This window comes from Dreissena polymorpha, chromosome 11, assembly GCF_020536995.1.
Source record: "Dreissena polymorpha isolate Duluth1 chromosome 11, UMN_Dpol_1.0, whole genome shotgun sequence".
In the NCBI taxonomy this organism is placed as follows: Eukaryota; Metazoa; Mollusca; class Bivalvia; order Myida; family Dreissenidae; genus Dreissena; species Dreissena polymorpha.
In genome coordinates this window covers 66,569,470-66,593,261 of record NC_068365.1, presented here as the reverse complement: position 1 = coordinate 66,593,261, position 23,792 = coordinate 66,569,470, and the positions used below count along the sequence as shown (strand labels likewise).

The 23,792-nt window shown below is 35.1% G+C and overlaps 1 protein-coding gene and 1 long non-coding RNA gene across 3 annotated transcripts in view; both read right to left on the bottom strand.

Moving 5' to 3' along the window:
* The window catches only part of LOC127850612 (uncharacterized), a 1,644,088-nt gene that overhangs the window by 1,136,203 nt on the left and 484,093 nt on the right, over positions 1 to 23,792 (bottom strand). Inside the window, exons 4-5 of one of the 2 annotated variants that reach the window (XM_052383760.1) lie at positions 21,486 to 21,554; positions 19,364 to 20,465 (exon numbers count right to left, since the gene is read on the bottom strand). The exons of the other annotated variant lie outside the window; for it this stretch is intronic. Coding sequence (XP_052239720.1) covers positions 19,364 to 20,465; positions 21,486 to 21,554 — 1,171 coding nt within the window. The remainder of the gene's footprint in view (positions 1 to 19,363; positions 20,466 to 21,485; positions 21,555 to 23,792) is intronic. 2 annotated transcript variants of the gene reach the window in all.
* LOC127850641 (uncharacterized) lies at positions 16,612 to 18,122 on the bottom strand. Its single transcript, XR_008035392.1, has 2 exons — positions 17,770 to 18,122; positions 16,612 to 17,739 (listed from the first exon to the last, which is right to left on the bottom strand). It is a non-coding gene; the product is annotated as an uncharacterized LOC127850641 (long non-coding RNA).

Genomic DNA, 23,792 nt, shown 5'->3' with positions numbered 1-23,792 from the left:
CTTGGTAATCTTTTCTGAATCGAGTTTCAAAATGGTGTGGATTTAATAAAACAATTTGATTGGCAAATTGTGAAGGGTTAAATAAAAACTTAACCCTTTCGAGTGTTTAATTTTATTGAACAGGTATCGGAATGTCCATAGCTTAATATGTAAGTTTGTACGGTTAATATACGTATTACCCCTCCCCCTGCTTCCCTTTGGTCTACTTAGAAAAGTTACAATTTTAAATATTATAAAGTCAAGGCTTCAACAAATAAAAAATACTAAAATACTCTACAAACAAACCTACTGAATTATTCGAGTCATTTAATGGTTGTTTGTGTGTTTGTGTTTCTTTAAAAAAAATGAAAACATAAAACTGCTCATGTTACCATCACTGTGTACCGTGTGAACAATTAAGTTTACACGGGATATCAAGAAGACAAATTATTGTTTTAGCGATAATAATAACGTGATTTAAAAAGTAAAACCAATTTTCTATAATTATGCTGCAAAAACAATAAATATAATATAGCAAAATGCCCAAATGTGAGCCTCGTATTATAATTAATACGTAGATTTCTGAATTACATTTTACGCAATAACAATGGAAATTAGCGAATGTTATGTGTTAATGTTGAGATATTGGTTTGTTATACGTTTTCAACCTAATATTATGCATCGGAGAAGTCCACATTTGATCTACGAAAATTCCCTTGCGTTTCAAAATACAAATATCATAACATTAAACCTATTTGCTAAATAAAATAAAAATATCAACCGCACTTCCCTCAGAAGGCAGTTACCGATGCACTCATAAGAGAAATCTTTCAAGATTTGGACAAAGTATAGGTTTGTTATGTTTGTTCTAATTGAATAGAAATCAATGCAATCTTCAACACAAACCGTCATTTCTTTATTGTTTAGTGTTAAAGAGTCCAGAAAGTCAAAAGTCCATTAAATATTCGTTGTATTACCTTTTATGGTAAGAAAACGAAACCATTTAAGGTGACTTTTCTCAACGTTCTGCACAGTTTAAATATTCATGAGTTCAATATAACAAATCAAAACCATGTAGCGAGATATAAACGGGGTTTAGTGCATGATCGTAAAAAGGCGTTACAGGTTTCCCTGTGCATTCCGCACCGGCTCAACAAGGGCGACACTTTTCGCGTAGGCAGGAATTTTCACCCAGAAAATCTGTCTTTAAACGAAAAAAGACACATAAAAGCGGACTACACAGTGTAATCTGGAACAACAATTTACTGTTATTCATTTAGCCCCGCTTTTCCTGGGGCGTGGCTCAAATTTATATGTGTATGCTCTGAACGTCCGTTAAAAAGTTAATGCTTTGCTTTCTGAGTCGTTAAATACTTTTTTGAATTAAGTTAAGACATGTTCGTTCGTTAATTTACATATTAAAAACGGCGGTCATTTACAGTTGCGATGTTAATTACCAAACTTTAATATGGTGACAGCAAATAAGGAACTGGGGTTTTGAAAGTAACTGATATAATATATTTTGTCTAACATCATTTAGACTTTATCAAATCATTTCCATAGCTGGAACACGTTAACGTCCGTTTTTCTGCGTATTCGCTTTAAACGGTCAACATCAATTTACTGGGGTTCATTCATTTGTTGCGTGCATTATTATATCCGTTTGCATCAGAGTATTTACAAGTCATATGAACCCACAGGAGATAATTATGTAGATATGTGCACGATTTTTATTAATTTGTAATTTTACCTTGATATGTTAATATTGGTTTATTTGTTTTTGCAACAAAACAATAGTGAGGGTATTACTCAATAACAAAACGTGCTACGTGTGTAACAATACGGGTTACAAATCGTATTAATATCGGCAACACATTGTGTCGGACTTAATTGTTTATACAAATGGGTATACAACTTAATTAATTGAAGGGTGCATATTGATATAAACATGTGCCAGATTGTCCATATGGACACGCGAAGTCAAATAAGTCTTGCAAATGACAGGTGTATATTTAAAGCCATATAAATACTCAAAATCAACAAATATGTCGTTAAATAAAGCTACGCTGTTAAAACCAGTGTTCCTCAAAGCGATAGCCAAACTTGCAACACTAGATGTGGTATGGTAACATAGATTTAACGAGATAAACAATGCTCGTTTTCATTATTTTGTGTGACAATGTTTTCCATGTGAATCGTCCGCTACGATATCCGAACATTTGCGAGCAAACTCAAGATTGGCTTCGGGGAGCGTTGGAATCACGACGTAATTCTCATGTTAAATCATAATTATTGGTGGGATATACATATTCGATGATTTTGTCGGTTGACCGATCCGTGAATAAAGCACAATGGTTTTACAAAACTTCATTTACTGACACATCCGAAATGTTGAAAAAATCAGTAGAGAAATGCGCGATGGTTAAGTACTTAGCTGGCTTGGTGGACCAACAGTTCCCAGTTTATCAAACCTACTTCTGACTAGTGGAGTATAGCCCCCACTTTTCAACATTCATGAATGCAGATTTCACTTGGTTTTCATACATTATCCCAAACCAATTTATCAAGTTAATAGGTTGCTACTCTTTGTTTACATCTTTGATATAGCTAAGTTGTCTTCGAGTGTTACAGTTTCAATACAATATAATATCAAATTCCACATATTGCGCCATGTTATTATAATAATTTGTTTTCTCTACGACAAGATTTAATAAGCTATTCGATTTGGTATGTAAATGGGGGTTATTGGTAATTCCAAAATTTATTTATTAAGCTTAAGTATAGTTTACCTTCATTAGCAGAAAATTACGCAGTGGGAATCCAAATATAATACAATAAACAGAATGTGTGGAAACTAGTCTGAAGGTACTAAATAATGTTGATTGTTCGAGAAAAGATACCATTAAACGCATGCAAAAATGAATTCGAATTTTAAAATGATTTTGATGTCGCAGACAGTGTTCATTTTCTCTTAAAATAACAGTGTACATAAAACTGTATATTTATTTGCATCAACCGTATCATAGTGACATGGAGGTCACGTGCACGATCCCCAAATAAGTAGCGTTTATTAGATCTCCCCAAATACTGATTCTACCGAAGCAACGGGCATGAAAGCATTCAATAAGCATTTGGCTTTCGATCCAATCGAGCTTAAATAAATAAGTATAATTAAGTTACTAATTATATCAAAAACTTACAGTTCAAAATCACCAGAACAACGATGATGATACCACACAGAAAGATAATGACGAATATTAATGAACATACACACACCAATACAAGAATACTTTAAAATGAACCTGGCTCCCTTTCTGCTCAACGCTTAAGTGCATTTATATAAACCTTTCGCACGGTCGTTACAGCTACCAAATACCACTTAGCGCAATGCAGCTGTCCATAACATGGGATTATCGCCATCTGTGCGTCACATCCCGACTTAATCCCTATTGATTCAACGTTTATATCACCCGCGCGTTTTTGTATATTTAAAACACGTAGATCTTTAAATTTGTGAGTAAGAGCACAGCTTTCTTAAACGAGTTTATTCATGTAACATTAGTATTTTCCTTGCCAACATCCAGTGTCACGAAATGGTTCGCCCCTGCTTAGACTGTGCACACTCTGGCTGGGTTTAGAATGGCACTTTACGCACACCTATGCACATGCCTGAAGCGGTACAATTAAGACTGTAAATGTGTCACGCAATCTACAGAAAGGTTAGATGCATCTCTTAATTTAATTTCGATAACATTGACGCTATGGAGTGGACGTTGTCTTTTCATGTGTAATATTGACATGTGCATGTTTTTTTCTGTGAGAGATTTTGGTAATACAAAACTTGGTTCAGGTCAAATTTAATGATAATTTGATTAGCATACCGCATACGTTTGCTCTGTTTTACGTAGATGTATGGAATATTATCTTGTACTTATGTGCTTCTTTTACTGACTGACCCGGTGCCACAGTTACTCCCGTTTGAAATGTCTTCAGTATCACCTAAAGTGTTTCAACATCAGTGGCTAGAGATAATGTTTTATATTGAACAGTGTTTTTCGTAAGGGTACACATACAAATACGTATTGTAATTAATATTGTGTGCACGTCGTTATGGTAAAGGCGTCGATTTTAAACTGTATTTGATACATCGTTTTACATGGACTTCATGTAGGTCACATTTAAAACATTTTAACAAGTTATTCGTCACGAAGATTAAGCACGCTGTTCGTTCGTATATGTGCCTTAGCGTGAACAACAAATTACAATGGATTCAAAGGTTGATCTCATTTTTTGAATAAACAAGTTTAATATCCTGTTTAGTTTTGAATCGGTCTAAATGCCGTAATCTCTTGCATATATGGCAAAACATACACGAATCATGCCAGGCGTTGAAATATATGAGTCGCGTTATGAGAGAACCCTAAACCGCACTTCGTCAAGTGGCATTCCAAATACAGGTAAACATAGGCAGTTCGCTCAGGCTTATCAGGGACGACACTTTTAGCTTCATAGAAGGTTTTGTTTAAAGGATATACCTTCTAAACAAAAATCCAATCGAGGCAGAAAGTGTCGTCTCTGATGAGCCTGCGTTTACTGCACATGCCAATGTAGGCCGACACTTTACGCACATAAATTAAGCCCTGTTTTCCCAGAACGACGATAATATATAGCAATATGTGACGCATAACCAAACGGAACACGTTTAGTCAGTTTAAAAGGCTTTTTCTGTTAGTTTTTGCACCAACTTTGTTTTTAGACACTTGACTTGACGTCAACTCAATTCAGTTCCTCTACATATGACGGCACATCTTACATATCATGTAAAGAAACTCGAAAAAAAGAAACGCAACATCATTCTTTAAGAAAAAATGACAACTTATATGGCATTGTATTATTTCAATATTTTTTTCTCAATGGCTGGAAAGTGAGTGCCATTTAAAAAATAATACAAGTAATAGGGTTTAAAGGGGCGAAAAATACCTGTCTCGGCATGGACGTCGCCTTATTGACTATCATGTGATTACCCCCTCTTTGTACCTTACAGTAACACGTAGTTCACATTAGACCTTAAAACAAGACGATTGATCGCAATCTGGATCAGAAGATGATGTATTGTATGTATTCATATTATGTTTTCTGAGAACAATGGCAAAAAGGAAAAACTATTCGATACAAATTCAATATATATAGTGACTATAACTCAAGGTCGTCAATTTACTTTGTCTTTTTTATACACATTTTACAAAAGATTAAAGCTTGAAAATTGCATATCACATGTTTCGCGCCATAATCCATCGTGTACATGCTTGCTAAGAGCAATATTATGTCCAATAAAATCAAGGTCATACTTCATCGAGTACATGCTTGCTTAGAGCAACATTATGTGCAATTACATCCAGGTCATAATCCATCGTTTAAATGCTTGCTAAGAGCAACATTATGTGCAATAGCATACAGGTCATAATCCATAGGTTGCATACTTGATAAGAGCAACATTATGTGCAATAACATAACGGTCATAATTGCAATACGCGCTGTCTAGTATTTGAGACGCGCTCTGGGAAAACCGGGCTTAATACATGTTTGTAAGTAAAGTGTAGTCCAGGATTTTCTTGTGCAGTCCACAGTCTAATTAGGGACGATCCTTTCCATCACAACTAGATTTTTGCGTTAAAGAGAGTTCATTTAAACAAAATTTCATAAAAACGGATACTCTTGTCTAATATTAGCCTGTGTAGATTAAATTTTCATAAAGCCAAGTTTTCCTTGTACGAGTCTCATTTGTGTTAAAGTTTTTCATGTTGTACGAAATTTTGCAAAGAATTCCATTACACCGTTAACATTTACATTTACTAAAATAAAACAGCACATGTATAATTACTGACAATGCTCAATATATTTTTTTCCTTCCATTGTCCCCATATGTTTTTTATCACCAAAACTAATTATTGTTGTGTGTAAAACTTACCATATGTGTGTGCAGACATGACGTAACATGCCTCACCCTAAACCGGTTATATATTTCTATTTCTTGTGTTAGATGTGGAATGGTTGGCATATTGCCCTTTTCCAGAATAAAGTTTATGTATATGAATATTGTATATATGCGTGCTTTATCAAGGATGTTCCTAGGGTTGCACGTCGGGCATACCTTCCCGATGTATTGAATTGTGAAAGCCATGACGTGTCTGCCAAACCTCAAAGTACACAAACGTTCTATAAGAAAGGATTAAGTGGGGCTGGGCATACACATAACCACGAATAGATAAGGCTTTAATTCATTTTGATAACTCAATGCAAAGAAAGAGGTTGTTCTCTGATCTGATATATATTTATACCTTCAAATCGATAGTACGATGCATCGTTTCAACTCTCTTTTATAATGTCTATGGAGTATGTACTTAATCGTGTTCCTTTATTATCGAACATACAGCCTTCATCTCGGGACTTCAGGATTACGCATATATAATCCCCGCACACATGTCGCTGAGGATAGGTTTTGTATTAACACTATCTTGTATAAATGGACCATTGTCAATGATTGAATGTAAGTCTTTAAGGGTGACCTGTCGCGTATTAGGAGTGAGAATTAGAATACCGTGAGCACGTTGGTTGAACGAACGGTCTATAGATCGGCATAACTGATTTTTTTTATCAAATATAAGTCAGTTAATAAACTTTCGTGACGCATCAGCGCGATTTCGATCTAGTATTCACACTACGTAAAACTAAGCAGAATCGCACAATCTGCCAAATTGTTTTAATTTGTGTTTACACGTTTCAGGCAAAACAAAAACTTCCTATTACTTTATCTGCAAAAGAATACCATGTTTTAAGGTCCCTTTTTAATATATTTTGGCATGTTTTGAAGTTTCTCATTTAATGCTTTAAATTAGTAAATGTAAACATTGGAACTAAAGAGTCCAGTATAAAACAAAAATAAAATTAAAGAAATAAAAAGTAATTCAAACATGGACTCGAACCCTTGGAGTAATAGTATTGCGCTAAAAGCACTTGGCCACACTTGCTGACGTAACAGTGCATGTATTTTACTCCTAATAAAACCAATACGCGAATTAAAAAAAAAGATAAGTATTTTTTTAATTATTCAATCGTCTTGCGTTTGTAAAGCTTAATAGTTTTCATATTTTTTAATAATCAAAAGATGCAAATAATGGATTTTATTGGAACATGTTTTAAGTATTACTGTTTGCTTGCAAAAAAAGAACATTCATACAACGAAAAATTGCAAATTTGAATTATGTTTCCTATTTTGTCAATATATCTAAACGTGCAAAGGTCCCTTTACTTTCTCATTGAAAATCAAAAAGAGGTTTTACGTAATTCGTTTATCTGCAGTTACGCATAGCACGAGAATTTAAATGACTTGCTTTGTTGATCTGGCTTTGTAATAAAAGTGTTCATGGCTAGCTTTATTACTTAGATTTCTTAGCATGGCACACATTTTTGAAAGAGGCGGTGACCGTAGACACGTTTGTTTTATTCTTTAACCTAAACAAATTTTCGGCTTAAGAATGCTGTTATGATCATTATTGAGTGCAAAAACATAAAATACACAAACCTTTTAAAGCGACTTGTTCACATTTTTTTTTAAATATCATTAACATATTTTACGAACAAAACTGTATTATTTGAAAACGCTTTAAAATATTTATAATAAAAAAAGACAGACTTGATAATGAAATTACCATGTTCTGCGGATAGAAGCCGGTACCTTCGAGCTTACACGAAGCCATTACACCAAGCACGTTTTCAGCATTTACAGTATTGTTCAAACCCTACGTTAGCAATACACGTTTTTGCTCAATTATCGACGAAAAGCGCTACAAATGGTACACAATTTGTTTTATTATTTTGATTGATGTCCATCAATAAGGAACATATCTGTTTAAAGGGGCCTTTTCACAGATTTTGGCATTTTTTAACGTATTCAGTAAATGCTTTATATTGATAAATGTAAACATTGGATCGTAAAAGCTCCAGTAAAAAATCAAGAATAAAATTAAAAAAAGGAAAAGAACATTGCCCGGAGCAGGTTTCGAACCAGTGACCCCTGGAGTCCTGCCAGAGTCCTGAAGTAAAAACGCTTTAACCTACTGAGCTATTCCGCCGAGTACACATACTTAACGTATTTTATACCTTATATAAGCTATCTTCGTAGTTTCACAAAATTTAACGACAAAAACAGAACTCTCCAAATTATTCAATCGTTTCGCGTTGCAACGCTTTATAATTTTTAGGTTTTAAAATCGTCAAAAGATGCATATAATGGCTATATTAGAGCATGGTAAATGTTCAGTATTACTGTTTCCTCATAAATATCATAACCAAAACGAAAATTTGCGAATTTGAAACAACTTTTTTCAATTTTGTCAATTTACCAAAGCGTGAAAAGATCCCTTTAATGTTTTTCTAGTCGATGGTGTTATTTGCTTGGTTATCTACATGCATTCTTTTTTAATTGATGACATTTTTATTGTTTCTATGTAATATGTCAAATTGGGTACATATCACTTTAAGTGCATGTGAACTTTTAATTTGGCATCAATGATTTGTAGTATACATGCCTCAGCTTTTTCCCCAGGCGTTTTTAGCACAGCGGTCCTACGGTGGTTGTACTTCAAAATCAATTACGCAGCGGCGCTTGTATTTTCCGATCAAATGGCGAAGCTTGAAAATTTCACAATCAGATATGTGTGTATAAGAGGCTTAGACAAGACGTGTGAACGATTTACGAGTCGTTTCTCAGTCAGCACAATCAGATATGTGTGTATAAGAGGCTTAGACAAGACGTGTGAACGATGTACGAGTCGTTTCTCGGTCAGCACAATTAGATATGCGTGTATAAGAGGCTTAGACAAGACGTGTGGACGATGTACGAGTCGTTTCTCGGTCAGCACAATCAGATATGTGTGTATAAGAGGCTTAGACAAGACGTGTGAACGATTTACGAGTCATTTCTCGGTCAGCACAATCAGATATGTGTGTATAAGAGGCTTAGACAAGACGTGTGAAAGATGTACGAGTCGTTTTTTTTTCAAAAAGCTGAAGCGTGCACATCGCGACCGGAGAGACAATCACAGAGGATCTTCTTGAAAACTTCTCAGAAGTAGCCGAGTCGAATGCTAATGGGCGGGTCTGAAGAGGGTCTGTAAAGGGAACTTCTACGGGTGGCTCTGCAAATCACGCGAGTACCGTCATCTCTCGAGTTTGACGTCCACTGTCGCTGTTCTTGCTGATTCCCACACTTTTGAAGAATCGCCAAGCGGAATGCTAATAGTCCTTCGGTGGGTATTCACACGCAATGTGAAATCTCCCGGGAAATAAAATAAAACACGAGATATTCTAATTAGCGTCCAGGTTGAATTAAACTTTTTTATAACAAATCATTTGGAGAAACCATGGTCGTTAAACATGTGTAAGTCTAATAATTACATTTACACAAACATTCATTATGCAACAGGATTTCAATGAATTGCCTGAATTAGTTTTTCATCCTTACCAAAGAACACATTTTCCCCTTTAATTGTTGTCGAAATAATAGAAGTTGCAATTTACGTAAAATTAAACAATAATATTTCAATGGGTATATGTGTGATAAACATCATTACCTAAAGACTTTTTCCGTGTTTAGTCCTCGAACCGTTAAGCCAATCTAGTAAGAACCTTATTGTAATATTTGTGCAACATTTAAGAAAAGTATGGAAACCATTAAACTTTAACAACGTATGTCAAAGAATTTGCTTACTTAATTATTTAAGGCAGTATTACGTTAAAGTAGAACCAGAATCATGGAATTGGGTAATATCGGTTCATGTCGACTTCGTTCGTAACGTATCGGTTTCTCTCGGTACATTGACGGACATTGTCGGAGATGGTAATATCGCAACGAAACATTTTATTACATATCATAACCTACAAATTATTAATACAATTAATTTTAATCTATTGTGTAACTACTAGTTTGAATAATAGCACGCTTTCGCTTCGGGATTATATAAATGTTAACATGTATATGAAAACGCGCGTAAACCGTAAACACGGAAATCAATTGTCTCAAAACAACAGCTAACCGGCATAAAGACAAGTGAAAGTATACTGGTCAAACGAAGGGGTTGACAGAGTAATGGTGCAGGTCATATTTACGGACGTCTTCGGAGCTATATGTATATAGATTGTTGAAATGTGTATTTTTGTCTAAAAAATATCGAACATCGCATTCATAAAAATACATTCGGCTTCAACACGACTTTTGCTAAGACTTCCTTTAAACGAAAAATACCATAAAAGCGGACGTTGTCGTCCCTGAACAGACTGAGCGGACTGCAAAGTTTATCTGTAACGATAATTTACGCACGTGGATTAAACTCAGGATCTAAGAAGCTCCTGGTACTAGTATTTAAAACACCACCTTCAACCGATGAAGTTATCCCGTGAAACACGTTGCTTATAGGAGACTTGTTAGTAGCACTTTTACTCGGATTTCGGAGCATTATATTTTTGTTTATATTTTGTAGACGCATTGCAACGGAGTGCATGATAATCTTTACATTAAAAGGTGACATGTGATGATTATGAGTTCATATCCCGACAGTAAGGTAACGTTAGGTAAACGAACGATTCATAAACGGTTCAAATAACAATAACTACAATCCGATGTCGTTTTTTCCGCGTTCTTCCGTGGTACTTTCCTCACATAAATATTGCAACTTTTTGACGCATGTTTAACTGCGATTGAAGCTGATATTTATCAATCAACGGAAGCCTGTGGTCGTGTGATTTTTTTGTATAGACTTCTGTGTAGCTTTTTATGCGATGACGCATACATAATAAATTGCAAACCAGCGTGAAAAGCTTGTAGTCGGACCAGTGTTACATAAGTCCGTTGCAGTTACCTTGGTGGTCTGTCTTTTAAGTAATGTATAAATAAGTTGCTCCTTTTTAAGCAAAAGTTAAGGCTGTTATAACGAATCGAGCCTCGCTATAGGAAAACGGGTTTAAATTCATGTGCGTAAATTGTTGTACCAGAATAGCCTGTGCAGTCCTCACAGGCGTATCAGAGTCGACTTCCTCGGCCAAAACTGGAGTTTCGTTTCAAAGACACTTCCTTTAAACGACAAAAATCATAACAGCGGAAAGCGTCGTGCCTGATAAGGCTCTGAGGACTATTATTACAACCTAAACAAGTCAAACACTCGACTTCTATCACGCCTACTTGTATCTTAATATTCTGAATTAAAAAAACACAAATAAAAATTATATTCCTTCGACTTTGTTATTCTATATTGTAAGTGGTCGGTGAAATATTTACGGCCGTAAGAGATCGTGTTGGTGCTAACAGTCGACAAATCGGTACATCTTTATGTATGATGTCATTTTCGCAAGCCTTAATTAGTTCAATCGTATTGCATCGCCCGAGGTATTTTGATTTAAACGCTTAATTTTGGTTCAGAACAGATCTGAAATTTTACTGAATGCATCGAAATAAATAATAATGCATTTGCTTAAACCTTTTTGATTTTATCTCGATTGCATTTAAAATGCTTTGTACTTATTTGAAACGCTCTCGAGTCCGTTTCCTGGGCCTATAGCCAGTACTTGGTGTTTTTGCTGGAACACTCCCACAATGATGATTGAACCCAACACCGAAGCAGGTTGCTATGCGGACACCATATCCATGACACCACGGCGACCTTGACAATAATTTATTTCGTCCGCGGAATATATATCTTAGTATTTGAAGATGGAGGAATGTGCTTACGAACCCGTATACAGACCGTAATAACGTAAGGACGTCACTTTATATATGTATAATATGGATTGTTGATGCAGTCGCTTCTAAGTTTACCGACATTAACAAGTATAGTTAAGGAACTCAACTTAACAAATCTTTGGTACAATTTAACAATTTTCAGACTCGCTGCGTGTGTCACATAAATTGTTGTCTGTCAAACGTATATTATAAACCTTGAATGTTTTAAATTGAATAACTACAATCCGCCTAAGGATATTTGTCTGTGTATCGGTTACGAAAATAATACAACTGGTAATATTTGCAAATTAAGATACATTTTGCCTTTCGGTTACGTACACAAGTCTTATCATTTTTGCTCGAGAACAAGCAACAAAAAGTTAAAATTATCGATAAACGTTCGAAATTTGATAAGGTCATACTATACAAACACAATATTCCGAAAAGATAGGATTTTAAGTTAAGCGATTTTAAATCAAAGTAAACAAAGTAAGTGGAATAACATGGACGCAACAAACTTATGTTTAAAGTCACTGAGCACGTGTTATGTGTTAAAAATAATGATAATGTTCTTCCGAGGTAAAACCTTATATTAATTTCCAAAGATTTGTGTTTCAAGTTAAAAGAGTGTATGCAGAACTTTCGAATATACTGATGGGTCAAGTATGTAGATTGTTTTTTGTGAATTCGGATACAGTTTTAGTTTACTTATTAAGCAAGCTTTTATATGTATTGGCATTAATTTTAAATCTATTGAGTACACATTTAAATTGTGTCAATTATACAAAAATGGTTTATGCAGCATGCCATCATCAAACATATAGAACGTACACAATACTATTTTGCCTTTATGGATGGGCCTTCTAGTAGACTGATAATTTTATTGATAAATTTGCATTGAAGCGTAGCGCATTAGTTTGCTTGTATTAATTTTTAATTCAAAAATAGTTGTACCATTTTAAATTTGTTTTATTAACCGTGAAATCATTTTACAGATAGCAAAGTGTTATTGTCAAACATATGTTACATAATTTGCTTTGGAACAAGTTAAAGAACTGTAAACACACAATAAACAACTGTAACACTTGTGTTCTGGAACTCGATAAACAAAGACAACTTGTTAAACTCGATAAAATACTTCAAAGATTAAACAAATGTTTTACGCGCGATTACTTCATTTGAATGCTTAGTGTTTTGAAGTCAACAGTATTTGTCTGATATGTCCTATGCGTGTTATGAAATCGAGCTGCGTTCTGGGAAAACGGGGCTTAATGCATTTGCGTAAGGGAATAGCTTAAGATAAGCTTGTGTTGTCCTCAAATGCTAATCACGGACGACAATTTTAACGTCGTTTTCGTTTAAGGGAGGTATCTTTTAGACAAAAATCCGAAAATGTCGCGTCTGATGAGACTGTGTGGATTACACATGGTGATCTCGGGTGAAACATTTCGCACGTGTATTAAGCATAGTTGTAACGCAAAGAGGCTAAATTATTGTTCTTAATTTAGGACACGTGTCTGCGGATGAAGACTCCCAAGAAAGCGTGAAACCTTTCCTGAAGTCACTGACAAGGTATAATATATTCATTGTCGCTCTTGTTTTTAAATCATCAACATTTGTTAAAAGTCAAATAGCGTAATATTTCTATATTCGTGGTAATGATATAGGATATTGTGAAAATATTGTACAGTAATTCGAGCGCAATTGTCTCTTATAAATCGTAGGGAGTTTTAAGGTCGTGTAATTAGAAAATATGAGTAAAATCGTATCATTAATTTAAATAAAGTTAATGTAAGACTTTGTATACCAAGATGGTCAAACTCTTAACGTTTAAATTAAGTTTTTAACTGTTTTTAATAGTCTGGTTTAAAAAAAAACACATTTAAACAATACAAAAACAGAATAACTGAAAAAAGTCGATAGAACAATGTAATTTTGTGGATTTCGGACAAAAGTAAACGACGTAACATGAGTAATATTGTGCCTTTCGCTGGGACAGCGGCACCCGCCGGGTTAATAAATGTTACTGATGGCGCCGCAGTTGGTGTGGATTACACGCTAAATATGAGGATGTCACTACAAAAAAAGTTAAATTCCACAGATCAAGAAGATGTGATTGTGTACGAGACAGGTGAAGGTTTTCGACTTTTACTAAACCCTGGTATGTATGAACTTTTCAAGATTGCGGCGGATCAGTTTTTCAGCAATAACACTCTTCCGTATAAATGTTGCAATGTTCCGGTTCACGACAGACAGGGAAATCTTGTTGAAACGCAATACAAGTTAAGTTCTGGTCGACAGGGTATTTATACATTAAACTTGTATCACACAACAAGTTCGTGTTTAATAAACGGGAAAATTCACCGGCCAGCGATGTTAAAAAACATAGAGGAAAGATTAATAAATGACGAAACAACAACAACTGATGTTAAAAATGCCTTAAAAAAAACGTTTGATGTCAATAAGCAAAAATGAATCTAAACTTTCGGAAAATCAAAATGAATCCGATAGCCATGAAAAATTACGTCGCCTCAATGAATCAGTTCAGTCAGTACGAAAAGAAAAGCATGCTTGTCGAATTAATAAAGACACTGAAATAAATGAACTCAAAAGTGTAATGCGGGAACACATACTACAGACCTCAACGCAACTCGCTGAAATAAAAGATATTATACGTGGTTTAAAAAATCAATACACTCTGTGCTGTAATGACATGAAAAATAAGTTGAAAGATGTTACTTCAAATTCAGAATCTGTTAAAACGCAAATGAGCAACCTGAACGAGGGACTTCTATAACGATGGCTATCCTTCTCTGAATCAATGAAAACCCAGATGTCTAATATTTTAACGCAACAAAAAGAAACTGAAATATCGCTAAATAAATTGATGGAAACTCCTACTAGATCGTATGATTTATCAAATAATCGTACATTTCCCGCGACGCAATCATTTGATGTAGAAATAACGTCGCCCGCTTTGCAAAATTCGCAGAACACTTCGGAACTGACAGGAAGCGGAAACGCACATACTAATGACTTCGAACATAAATCCAGACTTGAACAAAATAGAACGTTATTAATCGGAGACTCAATTCTTAAATGTATATGTAAGCGTGGCCTTCAGAGCAATGTGGACGTACGTACACTTCCCGGTAAGAAATCGAGAGACACTTTAACACAAATCGCATTAACTGAACATCTGTTCGGACGAAACATTATTATATACCGGTAAAGAGTAAGTTGCCATCATGAAACGACGTTTTCATTCCGTATTTAGTCCGTTCCCGGCATTGAAGCTATTATAAATACAGATGGCAAACGCGACAATTTAACTTATACTAATATAGATGATATAAAGAAGTGAAACTCCAGCTTCTGCAGCAGTATTGAATTCTTATTAAAAACAATTAGTTGGTCTTCCACATAATATAGTCAAATGATCACATGAAAAATTTTAAGTAAAAACCTTAACTCATTACTGGAGAAGTGATAACAGAAACATGCAAATCCAAACGCCAAATTCTCGTGCCTTTTGTTTTCTAAGCCTCGCACGATAAACCTGATATATAATCAACACTAACCTATTATTCTCTATATGTACACTCGCACATTTTTTCTCGATTTTACTACTTGCGACTGACGTTAACATGCTTCAGTTTGCGACGCTGACGTGAATATTTATTGAGCGGAACGAGCACTGTCAATTTCAGTGTTTATTTAAGGAGTTAAAATGCATACTCATTAAACTGATGAATTGTTAAAGATTAAGTTGCCGACTGTTCAGTTGGTTGCATTCACAAATCAGTGGTTTTTACACTTTTTAATGGACACGGAGTCTCGTAAATATATATGTAAATATGTATGCGCCGTGCTCTCGGAAAACAGGGCTAAATGCATGTGCGTAAAGTGTCGTCTCAGATGAGCCTGTGCAGTCGGCTAATACTTCCTTAAATTGGAACATTCCATGATAGCGGAAAGTGTCGTCCCTGATTAGCATGTTAGTATCTTGATTTCGTTATAATGTGATATCGATTTGTTTTCATCGTACAAAGTGTGCTTTCAAGAGAAACATCGTTTGAAACACGGCGCCATATATATTTGAAAACGTTCTGGCCGTTAGCAGTCTCGTTTACTGATTAGATGCAAATGTATTTGTTTAATTTGAAAGAGTCTCTCAAAATAACTATTTCATTTAAATAACAATTAAGTCTGTAAAGGCATTGCAGTGTAACATATGGGTTTCTTTTACAGCCATCCTCTCAGTTTTTCTTATACATTAATGCTTTATTCAATTGAGCAATGCTCTTCGAAAACCGGGCTTAATGCATGTTGATAAAGTGTCGTCCCATATTAGCCTTTTAACTGGACAGGCATTTCGCGAAATGAGAATTATTGTAAACGGAAAATCCCTTGTAAGTGTATCCCTTATTAGCCTGCGCGGACTGCAAAGGATAATCTGGAACGAAACTTTACGCACATGCATTTAGCCCCGTTTTCCAAGAACGAGGTTTAGATGTTCTTAGACACTCATCCTCTGGGTTCGTCTTATACATGGATAATTAAGTTTAAATGCAAAGTAAGGGAACACGTTTATAATGTAAAAACGTGTGAGTTGACCATATGCGATTCCTTATATGGTGTGTTTATGCAGAACCAATACCTAGTTGGAAATAAAAGATAATTAATAATAAAGTAAAATAATAAAAACGGTAGAAAACAAACAAAATGTTTCTAAAGAATAATTCGAAAACTTCACAAACAATTTTTTGAACGGAATGTCAACGTATCGCCCCTCCCTGTCTCAAATCACCTACATGAAAATGGAGCGCATTATAAGCATAATCGGTAAACATCAGAGATCCTGCTGAATATTTATTGTACAGATGATAACAGTTTTAACATATCACATGCATTTGCATAACAAGGGACCACATATTTACTGATGACTCACATAACTGACCAATGTAAACATTCACCTGATTGACAAGAAGGAACTTATCATAAGATAGTAAGCACCAAGTGTGAAGCTCGGAGTCAAATGCATATACGCCGCGCTATAAGAAAACGGGGCTTAACAACTGTGCGTTAAATGTCGTCCCAGATAAGCCTGTGCAGTGCACACAGGCTAACCTTAGTCGACACTTTCCGCCTTAACTGGATTTTGAAATAGGAATATACTTCTTTCAAACGAAAACAACACACAATAACAACGGAAAGAGTCGTCCCAGATCAGCCGGTGCCCACTGCACATGTTAATCTTGGACGGCAATTTACGCGTGTGCATTAAACCCCGTTTTTCAACAGCGGTGCTTTAATATCGTTGTTCTTATATATATATATATATCATGCAAAATGCGAGTAATTAGGTTATCAGTTTGGCCATGGAACTATTTAACACCGATAACTCATTGCGTTGCCAATTATATGTAAGATGTATGTGGCTGCTACATAGTTTACACCAACTTATAATCAACTCAGTGTTTGTACATGATTTGAGATGCTCTTAACGAAGTAGGGGACTAATGGTAAAAAATCACAATTGTGTTTCATGTTGTTCTCAATATAATATATTACCAGCAATACATCGCTTTTGCAAATTTGAGGCATGACTTCATGTTAATGAGGGTTTATGGTACATTTAAAACGTTTAAACAGTTGTGTCGGCATCTATATGCATGATACTAACTATAATGCATTGTTTATACAAACAATATTTAAAACATTAAGTAATATAAAAAGTAGCTCATTTGAAATAAAGGACACATCTAATCAATATACATATGTGTGTCCAACTTTAAACGTGAGATGTGGGCTGGCAGAAAACAATTATTATAGGTTGTATATAGGTCGTTGGGGCATACTTGAACAATGAACATAGTTTAACACACATTATCGTTTACCGTCATGTACCATAAAGTTGCGGAGCTAAACAAATACAGGGTGGGAATCATTAAAAAAAACCATTAAAGTTGCCTACGAACATGTGCCTTAAGTACATATTACATCCTTAAATCTACCTTAAACTAACTATATTAAACTGTGATATATCTATACATATATTGGTGACATATATTTTGCAAGAGAACAGTTATGATTTTACATTCTAAATATTGTATGTGTATGAAAGACATACAAAAATATTCGTTATAAGTACTTCATGTCATATGATATGACAAGTATTTTAAACATTGAATTATTTTGAAAAACGCACAAATGTAACGTGATTTGAAAAAACAACAACACCTAGGCTATTTGAACAATAGAGTGTGATACTCTTGAAGTATACATATAAATGTTCATATGGCTATGTAAGAAGTATATTCATAATTGTAGAGGCTTTCGATAACTTCGTTTACTTTATAACATTAAGGTCATTAACATTAACATAACATTAAGGTCATTTATTCCCAATAAATTGTAATCAGCTCAAGCATATAGCAGATATGTATCTGTATACACAAGCACTTTACAGAACGTACAAGATAGTTTCATCTATGAAAAAATCATTAGTGCAAAAAGAACACATCAACAATGTTAATATTTCAAAATATAGAATGCGTTTCCTTATATTTTCTAACATTCGATACATGATTTATAGCATCTTAAAGACATGCACAGTTCATATGTAAATGGTGTACTCAAGAAAACTCGTTGTATCGTAGTTTTAACCGCTTATAAGACGCAGAACACGCCGGGCGTGCCAATTAGCGGCATTGTTTGTATCACAAATACTCAACGACAGCTCGTAAAAATTCAACGCTCTTTCATAATCTCCTTCCATTTCATAGCAGTGTCCCAACAAGTTTACGGCAGTCTCTAGGTGATAAAAGTTGATTTGATGTCTGTTATAACGCATGTTAGACACCAAGTTTCTTAACGCATGCAGCTTTTTGTCACGTTCACCGAGTCCTCCATACGTGAGATACTGCAGATAGTATAGAAACGGACGAGCATCCACCTCAGCACTGTCCATGCAGATATTCTCACTGAAATCTCTCTGTGCCACTTCCTCTTCAGTGATATTGCGATTCATTTCAAACAATAAAATGAAAGGGGTACAGTGCAATTCCTGTCTTGAAAAATTTACACAGAATGTGAATGGCATTTCACTGGAGTCAGTGTTGCCTAATAGCATATCAGCAAACACCTTCAGATCCCTGTCTCCCACTAGTCTTCTAAATGCACACACAGCCTTGACCTTGCTGTGATACCTCCTCTCCACATCCTCCAACACTCGTACTGCCGCTTGAAGATGACCACTGCAGTATAGCATAGAAGCAAACTTTAAGCGACTAGAAGCTACATCCGAATTAAAGGAATATTGGGCACGCCTTATTTTTTCTCCGTCAAGAACGTTTCGCAGTCGCAAAAAGTAAGATGTTTGCACTGATATTTGTAAAGTGTAAACGTGTTTAATACATTCTAAAGCTGCAGTTTTCGATGTGCCATTCGTTGAATTTTCAAAAAATGTGCGTATTAAATATTTTAAATGTTGCATGAAGGTGTTATGAGAACTGCTTTGTTGATGTTTTAAGTAAATTAACACATGAATCAATCTTTCCAAGCACTCAAACTTCAGCAGTAATCGAATGCTGTTTCTTAAGCATACACCTCTTAGTTCTCCAGTCTGTACAATGGGCCGCATACTACAGGATTGTAACCGACAACTTATATTATCTATACCAATACAAAAAACATCTTGTAAGTTATTACTTATCAACGAGTCTATATACACTAAAAGGCGTTTCTGCAGCAACTTTGAGAGTTTCCCATCGAACAAGTTCACACCTTCTATGATATAATGCGGAAGCCTTCCCAATCGCAGCCATCGCCTTAATAAGTGTAAACAGAGCAAAAGTACAGACATAAGGTTGTGTTGGCACCACAGAGAAGGATGTGTTCTTTCCATGGTGAAAAACATTATAGTTTTACAATGAAAGCTTGTAATAGCATCCCCCACAATGTAAGCAAATAATGATTTTTTGATAAGTTTTAAAACAATGTAACATTTTATTTGAGTCATATTGAAGCTAAATGTCAACATTCGTTCTATGAGGTCTGGAGACAGTCGCCATTCTTCTCGCTTGTAATCACTGTCTGGATGTCCTGCTGGTACCAGGAAACACGGAGCTATCCGTGCAGCCTCGAGAAGCTGAACAGGTGGCCAGTGTTTACCTCTACATCTGTCTATCCAGTGCTGTATTTCAGGAAGAGGTTTGCGTACATGAAATGTACATGATACTTGATCTCTAGTATCATACGCGATGTTATTTTTCCATCTTTCAGCGCTGAACAGTATTTGCCCAGAATCTTTCCTTACGAAACAGTCATCGGTCAGACTGGTCACTGGTTCCGGTGTGTAGTCTTGGATGACTTGTAGCAAGTACTGCTGAGGTGGAGTGGTGTTGTCGTGGAGCATCAGAAGGTTATACATCCCAGTCCTCCAGTCTTCCCAGACTGTCATGATATTACATTTGTTGTAGCTCAATAGGAAATCAATATCAGACTGGAGACCGGGAGTTGTGGTCCCTTCCGACTGGCTCCCGAAATGAAAACACTCAATGTTGTTTCCTTGTAGTTGAAATGCTATTTTCTCAATGTGCTCCCTCCGCAAGAAAGTTCTCCTCCGCTCCAATACAGTTTCCTTCCCAGCTCCACTGTCGTCAAGTGCGTCAAACATCCGAAAAGACAATTCTGCGAAATGCTCTGGAATCTGAATATGCATATATTATATTACTTTCAATTAGGTTTGATAATTTGTACGTATATATTGAGCATAGTTTTGCAATGTTTTCGATACACATTGCGTATATTATTTGTTTAATTTTATATCAATGAATTACATGTTTCTGTTGATAACTCTTTACTAGTACATCTTTTATCGTTTGTATCAAACATGCAGCAGGTGAAATATATCAAAACCAAATGTATTGATAGTACTTAATATAAAATAGTTTTAAGTATGTAAGTATATTAAATCGACAAACATGTATACGAGAACTGATAAATCCATACGCGCGCTGATAGATATAAATCAGATATGATTCAAAACAATAGGCTGAAGTCTTATTTAAAATTGTAATTTGCTCCGTTTATGTTAATGTGGATGCCCAGGTTGCCTGATTGTGAGTTGGAGACCGACCTGTCGGTTCGCAGGCCTGCCAGTCGTTGTTTCAGTTAGCCAGTCAGAAAGTATATCAGTCACTCCTTGTGTCTAGGCTGTCTATCTATATATTTGTCTGTCTGTCTGTTCCGCTATGCCTGTCCAAAGAAAGACTGACTTACTTCTTCAACGATGCCTGTCTGTATTCTTAACTTCAGATAAGCCTATGCAGTCATCATAGGCTGATCAAGGACGACACTTTCCGCCGAAAGTGGATTTTTTTCTGAAGAGTATTCTTTTAAAAGAGAAGTAAACTAAAAAGTGGAAAGTGTCGTCCCTAATCAGCCTGTGCGGACTTCACAGGTCTGTGCGGAATACACAGGCCGGTACTGACTCGCTATTGTGGGACGATATTTTAGGCACATGCCTTAAGCCCCGTTTTCACAGAGCGCGCCTCATGTATATATGTGGCTTTCTTGTCTGTCTATTTTTACATTTCTGTGTGGTCAACAATTTGTGTGTCTCTCAGTCAGTTTGCCCATATCTCTGAGAACGTGTTCTGTATTCCTTATGTTCAGTATAACCTTACAATACAAACAACTAATTTTCAAACAAATGCTAATGATATACCTGCATGATTGATTGAAGGTTTTGATGATGCTTTTTGTTCGACGCTCTTCTGACACCAATATCGCTTTCCTAATAAAAACATGTACCATGATTAGCAAAAATTATATACTAGAAACTCTATTTATACGATTCGAAATTTTGATGAAAATATAATTACAAGTTAATATCAATTTATATAAAAGAACACACCAGTTAATTACATGGTCCACTTGATCAAAGTGACTTGCCTGTCATTGGCTTTTATGGATAATCATATCCAATATATATTTGAATCAGATTGTTGAAAATCACAATGCATTAATTTCTTATGTTGTAGAATAAATACATAATTATTTAGTATTAAAGTGTTTCGCTAGTGTATTCGTAAAAAGGAAATATTTAGAGGATAATACACGGCTGAGCCGGGGCGGGCAGTGATTATCGGCCCGCAGGGAGCATAACGGCCCGTATTAACGTCTTTAATATATACCCTACTTTGTTTTGTTTAGCTTTGTTTTGTTACGTATTTCTGTGACGTAATTACTGTGACGAAACTATTGGGACGTGGAAAGTTTATATAGAATATTTTGGAGCATCGAACGAAAACAAAAACGTATTTCGGATTGTGCATTTGTCGTGCACAATTGGAAGCTTTGATAATATTCTTGTAATCGCGCCGACAAGTAATTCAATTTTATAAATCGTGTTTTTGGTGACAGTGGGTAGCATTCGCTACAATCGTTTAAAGGGACCTTTTCACAGATTTTGGCATGTTTTGAAGTTATTCATTAAATGCTTTATATTCATAAATGTAAACATTGGATCGTAAAAGCTCCAGTAAAAACTCAAGAATAAAATTTAAAAAGAAAAAACATTGCCTGGAGCAGGTTTCGAACCAGTGACCCCTGGAGTCCTGCCGAGGTCCTGACGTAAAATCGCTTTAGCCTTCTCGGCTATTCATCCGAGTATACAAAGTAGTGTATTGTATACCTCATATACGCAATCTTCGTAGTTTCACAAAAGTTAACGACAACAACAGAACTTTCCAAATTATTCAATGTTTCGCGTTGCAACGCTTCATAATTTTTAGGTTTTAAAATCGTCAAAAGATGCATATAATGGCTATATTTGACCATGGTAAATGTTAAGTAATACTGTTTCCTTACACATATCATAACTAAAACAAAAATTTGCGAATCTGAAACAACTTTTTGCAATTTTGTCCATTTACAAAAACGTGAAAAGATCCCTTTAAAAAAGTATGATTCAAAATAAATATAGATAAACGAATAGAATACAAAAAACGGATTGCACATCGTTGTCATTTAATTATTGTAAGCATCGGATTAAAGTTGTCATAGAGATAATTGTGTCTTTTATTTTTAAAATTTTGCTGTTTGGTGAATCCTGTTAAAGCTTAAATAAAGGCATCAATCTAGTGTGAAGCACAGCTTTAGTTTCAATCGATATTTGTATTATCCCAATTGTGTGCTACCTGTCATTTAATAATCTAATAATGATTGATTATTTCGTTGATTTGTGGCTAAGGCTGAATGTGGACGCAATTTTTTTTTCCAGTTTAACGTCACACGCACATATTCTGAGGGCCGATTATAAATAATCGACCTTAGGGCCAAATATTTATAATGACCCCGCAACGGTGATAAAGGTACATGTATGACAAACTGTACAAATTTGTTACTATACATGTATATAGCCTTCTCGGCTATTCATCCGAGTATACAAAGTAGTGTATTGTATACCTCATATACGCAATCTTCGTAGTTTCACAAAAGTTAACGACAACAACAGAACTTTCCAAATTATTCAATGTTTCGCGTTGCAACGCTTCATAATTTTTAGGTTTTAAAATCGTCAAAAGATGCATATAATGGCTATATTTGACCATGGTAAATGTTAAGTAATACTGTTTCCTTACACATATCATAACTAAAACAAAAATTTGCGAATCTGAAACAACTTTTTGCAATTTTGTCAATTTACAAAAACGTGAAAAGATCCCTTTAAAAAAGTATGATTCAAAATAAATATAGATAAACGAATAGAATACAAAAAACGGATTGCACATCGTTGTCATTTAATTATTGTAAGCATCGGATTAAAGTTGTCATAGAGATAATTGTGTCTTTTATTTTTAAAATTTTGCTGTTTGGTGAATCCTGTTAAAGCTTAAATAAAGGCATCAATCTAGTGTGAAGCACAGCTTTAGTTTCAATCGATATTTGTATTATCCCAATTGTGTGCTACCTGTCATTTAATAATCTAATAATGATTGATTATTTCGTTGATTTGTGGCTAAGGCTGAAT